This window comes from Morone saxatilis, unplaced genomic scaffold (genome assembly GCF_004916995.1).
Source record: "Morone saxatilis isolate NCDOM2014 unplaced genomic scaffold, NCSU_SB_2.0 Contig19, whole genome shotgun sequence".
NCBI classification, from domain to species: domain Eukaryota; kingdom Metazoa; phylum Chordata; class Actinopteri; family Moronidae; genus Morone; species Morone saxatilis.
In genome coordinates, this window is record NW_023339751.1 from 2,924,294 (window position 1) to 2,935,730 (window position 11,437).

The window sequence follows — 11,437 nt, forward strand, 5'->3', positions numbered from 1 at the left end:
GACTGTGAGATGTAAAGTCAGTTCATACAGTCACAGGCCTTTCCTGTCCCAGCTTGTATTTTAAGGTGGAAAACGTATTCAGATCCTTTGCTTAAACGTACCACAGGAGGTTGTAACTGCTTGTGAAATGAGAAGATTGGTAATTTCTATATAGTTGTTCTTAATGCCTGCTGCTAGGTCTGATTCAGTCGGATTCCCCTTGAAATCAATGAAAGAAGTTGGTAGACACACCAGCACGTTTGTCCACAGGGGCCGCCAGAATCAACGAAAAGTGAAAGTTTTGCACTGTTCTAGCTGATCGAGATGGAGCTAGTTTTAACTTTACATACAGTTATGTAATGTAGTCCAGTTGCTCCCAACCTGGGGTTGGCCCCCCTCCAAAGATAAATCTTGGAAGTCATGGAATGATTAATGGGGTAGGAAAGAAGAAAAAATAAAGTTGTGCTGCACAAAATTGCTTTGTTTTGAAAATATTAGAGAATTTTGCCATCTAAGAAGTTTAAAGGGGAAATCGTTCTTTAGTGGAACTGCTAACAACTCATACACAATGTGAGAAGTGACCCCAACTGAATTGTTTTTTTTGTATGGGGTTAATCCTACCACTCGTTTAATCTTCAGCAATGCATTGTATTTAAAAGATTATCATGTTATCAATATCAATTTTTTTCATGAAAAATCTTAATCTGAAAAGTTACTAGTAACTTCAACCAGCTAATAAATATTTGAATTGTAGTGGAGTAGAAGTATGAACAGCATTAAATGGGAATACTTTTTTAAGTTAGATTTGAAGTTATGTTGTGAAGTGAAGTGTATATAGTCATCTGAGTGTTTCTTTGGGGTTTCTTTGTCCTTCTCTCGCCAACGAATGCAGATGTGTGCTCAGCTACGTATCTGAGCGTGTGCATACTGTACATACTGTCTCTGTTGATTTATGCTATTTTATGTATTTTTTTTTTGCCGGCTCATGTTTCCTTTAGAGGGCAACAATAGCTTTACACAGATGAGCTATTGCATCGTTTATCTGCAGAGACATCCACAGTTAGTTTGCATTCTCCCAAACCTCAGGCTTTGTTCACTCTGTAGTGACATAGCTGTCAGGTCTTCCTATTTATACTGCTTGGTTCTCCTTGTGGATTTGCTGATGTTCAGAAATCACATTTTTAATCTGAGTCACTGTCCGCCACAAGGGAAGAAGTTTAGGTTTTGAACGGTAATGATTCACTTAATGTGAAAATTAGGCTGATAAAAGCCAGAGATTAGAGGAGCGAATTCCTTTTAATCAGTCACATTTCTGAATTGAGGCCTCAGACCTCCCTTTTAGAGGTGACATTCAAGGTACAAAATGCTGCTTAGCAACAATAACTCTAACAGATGGGTTGTATAATACTGACGAGCATCTGTCTAACGTCTCCATATAGCATTTTTGATGCCAGTTAACCGAATAAGTACAGTATTAATGTCACTCATCAGTAGCACATAGTAGAGCTTTTCCTGTCATTGTTTGCTGAGCTTGTCTGATCATCCAACCTTTGGGATTCTCATGACGTTCAAAAACAGTTTACTGCACTGACTGGGTCTCTGGAACTATAGAGAACTGACTAGCAGCTGTTTTAATCTCATTTCCGTAAGCATTGCCATCACCATTACCAGTGGCTTTTAATGTTCTAGCCCAGTTATTCCCAACCAGGTGTACCTCTACTTTTATTTATGAATTAATAATTTATAATAAAACAGAAATTCTGATATAATTTAAAATACATTTCCACATACTTGGGTTTAGGAGGAAGATAAACATCCATAGGACTGCAAATTAGTGTGCTACTGATCTTAAGTGAATTTATTGTCATAATAACCCAGCTACCTGCTATGATGCACAGTAGGCTTCTCTCACCAACCTGAATCAGCTGTAACACCTAAGGTAAGACGAGATTGCATGAAAAATAGTAAGCAAGCTAGCAAAGAATAGTTAGCTAAAAAGTAATGGATAAACAAGTGAAATACAGTAGTGAGCTAAAAATAATAATCCCTTAAAATATTTAGCTATAGGCATGGATGTAATACGGGACTCAAAGATGGCACCCAGTCACTTGAATGAAAATTGCTCACCCAGCGCATAAACCATAAAAGTTTTCTAGCGTCCTGGTTTGCCTCCGTGCTGTGTGGCCCAGTGCATATGCACATGCACATGTAGTCTCCACCGGTACCATCTGTGTGCCCGCTTGGCTCATTTCAGACTGTATAGTAGGATGACTTCACTCACATAGGAAGTGCTTTTCTAGGCTCTGAGAAAGGGTTAAAATAGAAAACCTTCATGGATTAAACATTCATAATAAAAAGACCAATAATTGACCTTATTAGGATGTGTCTTGACAACAATTTTACAGACTTCTCTTTTTTGTGGGCTATGAGGAAAATGATTTTTACTCCTGAGTGGTGGTGCCATATCCGGCTCTCTATCAAAGGTCCAGTTTCTCAGCCACTGCAAGTGGTTGTTTTAGGAATGCAAACTTGACAGTTACTGACCTAAACATTGACAGTTTGATTGTACTGCAACAATATCCACTATGTAGCGTTACTTAACATCCACTTTAAAATCCATTGAAATGAACACATTTGGAACCTAACAAGTGGTGTTGGTGAAAGGATACTTGAGCTCATATAATAAGGATGTGAGGATACATAAGACAAAAGAGGTTAAAAACCACTGCAATACCCTGACAATGATTTATATTTTTTGTAGTTTTCAAATATTTTTGAAACCTTGGTAATCCCATAGGTATAGATACACATTCTTGCAGGCATTTGTTAGAGGAAAGTGTTTGAAATAGCTGAACTGGGTGTGTAGTAAAAGTTTTGGCTCAGTTATTCTGTTTGAGGCTTACTACTACCCTGTAAGGTAAAAAGAATGGTGGGCAGATGAATGTCAGGAGGAGGAGGAAGGAATAAGAAGCGACTTTAAACAACCTGTTACTATGGCATCACCTCGGTGCTATTTCTAATTAACTCAATCACTCAGGAGGCTGCTGAGCCGGGAGCTTCATCACAAATCTAAATGTATTTAGCCTTTTGACCCTTTTAATTCCTATTGGCTAAGATGCACACATAAGATTGAATTTCTGCTTTTTGTAATTTTTCGTCTCCATTTCATTCCTTTTCTGCTTACTCACCACATTTGGCACTTTTAAGAGGATTGGCTTTTGGACACATACGGTGCTCTTCCACTGCGATGAGAAGGTGCTGTGTGAGCTCTTCTACACATTGCAACTGTGCCGCAGAGCTGAACTCCAGAAGCTTCAATGAGAAATCCTTTTAAGGGAAGGTTTGAGAGCAGAGATACGGAGGCAAACAGAGGGTGAACCATGACAAATGCCTGTTTGTCATTTAATCGCGTATTCAGTTTCAGAGTGTCATTTTCCTAAAGCTGCTGGAAAATATCAACTTCCATTTCAGTCGCCTGAATTCTGTTGAACTTTATGAAATATTTTGAAGAAAATATAGTGGATGACCCCACACAGGAAAATTGTTTAAACATGCAGAGTTGCACTGGATATGAACCCTACTGGAATACCTAACTCACTTGCTTTCAGACTTGCTTTCTGTAGGGTGTTTTTAAAGGATTGTTGTGGCACATGTAGCACTCACACAGTCATTTATCACCCATACGTCATAAAACGAATATCTATAGAAATATCTAATCTAAATGAGCGGTATCATATGTCTGACATTATTAAAACTGGAATCTGCTCAATAATGTATTCCTGCAGAGTCACTGAAAGCTACTGAGGATAAGGACCTCACTAGATAAGAATCCCCTCAACCTATAAGCAGCACTTTTCCTGCAAAGCAAATCCTCAGACACCTACGCGATTGGGTTGTTTTTAATATGGAACGTTCTCGAGGCTCTCCCATCATGCACCGCTTGTGAATGAGATAATTTGTCTGGGGGCAGGCGAAGGGATCGTGTGGCGCGGCAGTCGAGTTGATCCACAGTGATTGACTGTAATGCTCCCTGTCAGACAGGCTCATGCAATGAGACTTAGCAGCTGGAGACAAATCAATTTCTCCTCCTAGCATCCCCCCTCCCAACAACCACTCTATTCCTCCTCATCTGACACTTTGCCTGTCCCTCCACTCCTGACAGCATCTGATGGCATATCCAACAGACCATCACACCGACCTTTGTCAGAAATCTGCTACACTGTGTTGGGCCACACACCTTAAACGCCTCAGTTTGTGCCATTAACTGACAGTCATCTGGTGTGATGGGTGCAGATCATTCCTCTGAAGCAACACTTAACTTTGAGAGAACATTTTCCCTTCTAGTGTAGAATCCCAGATGTCTGCTGAATGTCACAACCAGTGTTTCTCCCCAGCTATCATTAATGATACTTACAAAGGCAAGGCAAATTCACTTCTTAAAGGACCAGTGTGTAGGATTTAGGGCTGCCCCCTAATAGTCACAGAAAACAATCAGTATCATCTGACTGTACACAGGCTGTAAGCTTGAAGTACCAGAGAGGATTGTTTAAAACGCGAGCTTTGGATTGCCGGGTAGTTGGGCCTGAAGTTACATCATCCATGTATTAATAACTCCTTGAGTATTTGTTTTTGCAAAGTCGGAAGTTGTTTATTCTGTTTTTGAACAACGAGACTTGTGTGACGTTATACTTTGTTGAAACTAAATGTTCAATCTCCTTGCTGGTTGACACATTCAGAATCAGAATCAGAATTTTTATATATATATATATATGTGTAGCATCTAGGAGTATCTATTAGCAGAAAAAAACATAATAAATCATAGGTATGGTTTCATTAGTGTATAGCACTATAGTGCCAGTAGGTACATTTTGTTACCTTTGGACAGAGCTTTATGCTAAGCTTATCTTGACGCTAGCTTCATGTCTAATAGCGGTGGTGTCAACCCTCTCATTTAACTCTCAGCAAATAAGCGAATAAGTCTACTTTTTTCCCAAAATGTTCAACTATTGCTTTAAAAATAAGCTCACTTCTTTCATTAAAGGGCAGTCAGACATGCAAGATTTTTGTTTAAAGTGAGTACATGCATAACTTTCCAGCTTTCCCTATAAGCCTTTGCCCTGTGCTGGAGCTATATGACCATCAGTTGTCCCCAGCTGTGCTATGTATATCCTGGACCAGGTCCAGAGAGAGGACATTTCATAGTCACAAAACAGAGGACAGTGCATAAGCAGGGGAACAAGGGTGGGAGGGGAGTCGCCGTGTAGCTGCTGGTTGAAAGGCCCTTCAGGGTCTATTTATATCAGATGATTGCTGTTCCTAAATTCACTCAAAAGCACAACTCTGCATACACAGCCATTTTGTTAGAGTTTGAAGGCCTTCTTTAATAGAATGGCCTCCAAAAAAAAGTATGTGTGTGTGTGTTCACAGAAGAGTGAGTGCATTGGCAAGATTTTAAATGTGAAGGAGCACCTTTTTGTATAAAAATAGGAAAGCATGTAGAGAATAAGTAGATCACACATGCTGCATTACTTTATTGGGTATTTTTTGCATGTATGCTATATGTGTTTTTTCATGGGCACATGAGCTGCAGGAAACAAACACAGGCTTTTCAGAGGGGATAAAGGGGAATGAGGGTTATAAAGCGCAGGGTGCTTTAACATCCACTAGTTCTTCTCATTTATGCTTATCTGGCTGACGGGTGTGTAAATGGCTTTCTGTTGAAGGAGAGTCCCCCGGGGGAACCGTTCCACTGAGAGACAGTGACAGGCTGGTAATGCCGTCACCCCCTCACCCCCTCCCCTCTCTTCGCCTCCCCTCCAACCACCCAACCACCTCTCGCCGACCAGCCCAGACAAACATCTTGATTGTAATTGAATTTTTGGGACGGACGCTGTGTGACGGAGGACAGATTGGGAGAGAGAAGGGGTGGAAGGGTGGAAACTGAGGATGAAGATGAAGGAAGATGGAGTGGTGGAAAGGTTAGAGCAGTGACAGAGGTTGAGATTGAAGAGGAAGGAAGAGGAAATAGCACAGTGTTATATAGGAAAGTGGATGACAGTGCAGAGAGAGAGGACAAGGACAGTGCAGAGAGGGAGCTGCCGGGGATTAGCTTTGTTTCTACAGTAAATTCTTAAGGCTCATGATATACTGTAATACTCGCCTGCTTACTTGTGTACCTGAAGAATAAGAGTAAGGAGAGTCAGTGAGAATTGAGTATGTTCACCAGGCGGCAGATGAGGGCCGAATAAACCTAAGCTGAGATACAAAAAGACCACGAGAACCAGTTTTAGACAACGAAAGCATAACTAAACATAGCAATACCCAAGGGAATAACAGTAGTGTTAATGTTACGTGGCAGAGTCTGCTGCCGACATTACTTCACATTCTGATACACTGCCATTGTTGCTCATGTGTTTAATTGCATCTTGCAGATGTGCATTTTTAATTTCTGAGGACGCTCAAAACCTGAAGGAACATTATTGCTGAGCAGCAATGATGCACAGGTTAATGTGTGGTTAAGAGCAGGGGCAAGGGCATTCCACTGCATTGAAGCATTTAAGATGTCGGCCATTAGTCTGTTCTACACAACCCATAAGCTTCCAATTTATCAAATGTTACAATCCACACTGAATCCAAGAGATGTGGTAAGTGGTGATTATCAAACTAACTCCCGTCTGATGTGCAGTGCAGCTGTTTTCCTGTCTTGTAAAAACTCATGTGTGTTTGCTTTGCTTTTCAGTCAATCATTCACCTCCGCACGCATCTAATCTTGTGATCACTTAGATAACGGTTTACCTTGCTCATTAAATGCGTGGCCTGTGCTGTGTGATGTAGCGCCACTGCTCATTTTCACAGATGCTTAATAAGCCTAATATTATGTTTTATATCATATATTTCATAAAAACAAACTAATGGGCGCCTGGATAGTGCAGTGGGTAGAGCTGGCGACCTATGTACCGACCTGCGGCCCTTTGCTGCATGTCATCCCTCTCTCTGCCGCGCCGCTGTGGTGCGGGTGTCTGTCTTTCAGCCTGTCGACTTTAATAAATAAAGCGAGATAAAAGCCCAAAAAATATACTTTAAAAAACAAAACAAAAAAAACTAACAAGCAAATTTGAAGCGAGATGCTTCCACTATAAACAAACCACATAAAACTCACATGTTCTAGATGTTGATGAACTTGTTAACTATATAATAATCTAAATAAATGTGCCTACCTATATACTCTTCATAACGCTTATTTGAGAACTGTTTTGTTCACTGAGTGTTTGGTATAAGGGAGCCTGGTAGAGCTGTTTTTGAGGACAGTGACACCATAACGAAGGCGTACCACTGACTTCTTGTGTCTGTTGTGAAATCTCTGTATATTTACACCTGGCATATTTGTAAAAGCTTTAGTGTGGTAGTCTGGGAACATTGCTATTGAAAGCACATCTACCTACTTGGAAATGTTGTTGTTTGTTAGTTGGTTTGTCATTCAAGGTAACTGCAGTCTGTATGGAATGAGAAGATATTCCAAACTTACATGAAGGTACAACTTCAAAATGAGAGTTTCAACCGGTGTAAACTGCTGTCAGAAACTTCTGATCCCGGAAAGCAAACCTGGATTTAAATTCAGTGTCCCCCTCTTCTCAAATCCAGGTTTCTCTCCACGTCTCCTGAGCTGTTACGAACAGCAGATGCCGTAAATTGCAGCAATGAGTGCTGACAAGTTAATCATGCTCACATCGACAGGAAACAGATTTGTTTTCCTAGTAAAATTTACACTTTGGTTTGTAGCAAAGAAAACAAACTGTAGGTGTGATCGCACCCATAGAGTGTGATCACAAACACATTGACAAGCTCAGAAGTTACACGTTGGTCTTGTGATTTTTTGGGATGGGAATACTGGAGGGAAGTGGGGAAAGGATAGCTGACAGTTGGGGTTTTGGCCATGAGCTTCACTCACTGCACAACTCTATAATCTTATCTGTCACTTTGTCTGTTTGGATCTTTTGGTTATTATCTTTTGCTTGTATGTCTAAAAGTATTTCTGAGTCATATTTTGACAGCTTGCTGTTGTAATCCAGATGTGAGATATAGGATTTGTAAATGTATTTTTTTTCACGCCAATCATACATCTTATAATTTCTTATTCTCTCTGCCTCTGTTTGTCCCTCTGTCACCTCACAGATTTTATTTAGTCAGTGGTGGAGTGCCCCTCATCATCTGCGGGGTCACGGCAGCCGTCAATATAGACAACTATGGCAGCGGGGAGCAAGCGCCGTAGTAAGTCTTAAGATTTGCTTCTGTTCTCAAGGTTAAATTACACCATGGGTTTGGCACCATTTCATACACCTCAACAAAGTGTTTTTTCTCATTAGGTATTATTAATTATTTCCAGAAATAAACAGACTGAACATTTGATGTGCTAATATTAATGCTGTTTGCACCAGGTTTACAGTATACTGGATGTGTGTGCACGTGCAATGTGTGAGTTAGCATTCAGTGTTTCAGTTCTGCTGATGTTTTTTAAAATGTGACCATAAATCAAAATATTAAAATGCACTGGTATTCATGTGTGTTGCAGTTGCTGGATGGCATGGGAGCCCAGCCTGGGAGCCTTCTTTGGCCCCGTGGCCTTCATCGTCCTGGTGACATGTATCTACTTCCTCTGTACCTTCATCCAGCTGCGGCGACACCCGGAAAAGAAGTACGAGCTCAAGCAGCTGACGGAGGAGCAGCAGAGGCTAGCCGCTGTCGACGTGCCGACCCACTGCCACCAGGGAGCCGAGCCTGGGGCCCTGGCAGCCCCACCCAGTGGGAGCCACTGCCCCGCCGGCTGCCCAGGTATTCCCATCAACCCTGCACTGCTGGCCAATGAGCACTCCTTCAAGGCTCAGTTACGAACGGCAGCCTTCACCCTTTTCCTGTTCCTGGCTACCTGGACTTTTGGGGCGCTGGCCGTGTCACAGGGCCACTTCCTGGACATGATCTTCAGCTGCCTTTATGGTGCCTTCTCCGTCACCCTTGGCCTCTTCATCCTTATCCATCACTGTGCCAAGCGTGATGATGTTTGGCATTGCTGGTGTTCCTGTTGTCCCGGACGACGTGCCAATGCCTGCTCCGGCGCCCATGGGCCTGCTCAAGCGCGGCCCAAAGTCAACGTGAATGGAGATACCCCGGGCCACGGCCACGGTCACAGCCACTGCCACCATGACTCACCATGTCAGGGTAAAGCACTGATGAGTTGCAGTCATGGCAGTTTAAGTCACTGTAAACACGCCGCCCTTCCGTCCTCGCAAAATCATGTGACGTGTCTGGCACCTGTGACTCCGTGCTGCGCCGCCCTGCACAGCCAGCAGCTTATGGAGGAGGAGCCTGCAGCTACACACGTGCTGCTACATGCTGACCCGGAGGGTTACCGGCCGGGGATCCAGTTGCACCCCTGCCTAAAGAGCAGCACCAGGACTAAAGGCCGCCACTTCAGCCGCCGGGCCGGGGCTGGCGCTTGCGGAGCAGGGAGCGAGAGGGAGTACGCCTATCACATCCCCTCCAGTGTGGATGGAGGCAGCGTGCACAGCTCACACACTGACAGCCCCCACAGCACACATGAGCGTCACGCCCACATCTGTCCACATCTGGCCCACGAAGGCCACCATGATGGGCATCATACATGCCACGCTGCTGCAGCCACCACGCACGAGGCCCTGGCATGCCATAATCCCTGCCACCGGCATATCTGCTGTGCCAAGGCAGACCTTTTCCCTTCTCTGTGCCCGGCAGAGGCAGGCGACACAGGCGCCTTCCTGTGTGGGTGCGGCAAAGTGGCCGAGCAGGACCCGATGGCAACACATCACCATCTGGAGATGCATGCCCCGCGCAGACAATCCTACCCCCAGAACCCGCCCAATCAGAATGGGATTCTAAAGGGGGGGCTGCATGAAGGACTCCTGTACACCTCGGACAGCACAGGGAATATACGTACTGGGCCCTGGAAGAATGAAACTACTGTGTAGTGCGGGAAGGAATAACAAGGGAGGTGGCAGCACCCCTGCCTCGTCCCGCCAAAAATAAACCCTCGCCTCCCTTTCTAGAATTAAAAAAAAGAATTGAACATTTTAAACATCACAATCAGCGTGGGATATTTTTATTTTAATGTCCTCATGTTTTTATGTGTGCTGTTTTACTGTACAGAAATCTGATATCATGTAAATGCTCCCTGAAGAGCGTCCATACACAGAACAGAATCTCTTCAAACCAAGAAGAATTTGTGAAATTTGTGTCACATCATACCATCAGATGTAATTGAAGGTATTTCCACTCTTCCATATTACTACAGATCTCTCTCTATATATATACAAGAAAATGAATGGTTGTATGTATGAATATGTGTGTTAGTGCTCAAAGGCAACACGCTGCAAGATTTTTTTACACTTTGAATCTGAATCCATCAAATAGTCTATAAAGACAGTGAACCTCCAGTACTTTAAAAAACTCTTGGCATCCATGTTTTAGACGACTAAACCAGCAATTTTAGACTTCATGGGTATTTTTGCCATTCAGTCAAGCTACTGTGAATATCTACTAGAGATTTTCTAAATAATATACAAAGATACTGTCGCTTGTCAGAGATGTGTGGATGCCAGTTAAGTTGTTGAAAATTCAAAGCAACAGAAAAAGAGAAGTGAAATTAAGCATCCTCTTCCAGGTTGGTATTGATTGTGCCGTCTGTATGATGTCTTCACTGTTGTGTTTCTTTTTTCTGGAGAAAAGTAAATAACGGCAGCATCAACAACAACAGCGTGGCCATTGTGAATAGAGAGTTGATGTCATTGGATCCAGTGCATTTTCTTTTTCTTTTTTTATGTAACACTGTGCCACATAGAGCCAGGTCCTCACAGCGAGTCCATTGCCAAACTAGTGTGCTGGTTTTCTTCTCTTCAGCTCAGCTTGCACATGCTGTCAGACATTACAAAACCATTCTTTGTAAAAAATCTAACATTTTGGGGAAAAGAGTGTGAATGTGCTTATAGGAGAAACAACAAGCTGCTTTGGGAAACCTGCCTGTGACCAATGTTATTTTGTTATTTTCCCTCTTAATAAAAACTAACCAAACATTACAGCCAACCTCCCCCACTTTTATCTAAAGCCACAAAATGACACATGGCAGAAATGAGTGCAGATGCAATCCCTTTAAATTGTATTTATTTTAATTTCTCGAAACAAAAGCTCCAAAGCATGCATGCCTCGTTGTATGTAGCTATATTTTAACAGCGTAAATGAATGCTCATCCATGAACGTATTATTTGCCTCGACCAGATACGACTGCTGCAGCTTGCCATGTATCATTTTTGTCACACTCTTGGATTAAGCCTAGTTCCCGACAAATACTGTATTATTTCCCACTGGTAATGGCCATTTAACAAGACTTTAAGCTTAGGTTCATCCTAGAATCCAGTCCAGAAAATCGTATTGC

The 11,437-nt window shown here is 42.5% G+C and overlaps 1 protein-coding gene across 1 annotated transcript in view; it reads left to right on the forward strand.

The window, feature by feature from the left end:
• Positions 1–11,431, forward strand: part of LOC118329576 (adhesion G protein-coupled receptor A3) — a gene marked incomplete in the record, with an annotated part of 143,188 nt that extends 131,757 nt beyond the window's left edge. Inside the window, 2 exon segments of the mRNA XM_035663798.1 lie at positions 8,152–8,247; positions 8,549–11,431. Of these exon segments, the coding sequence (XP_035519691.1) occupies positions 8,152–8,247; positions 8,549–9,977 (1,525 nt within the window).
• Positions 11,432–11,437: the final 6 nt, after the last annotated feature.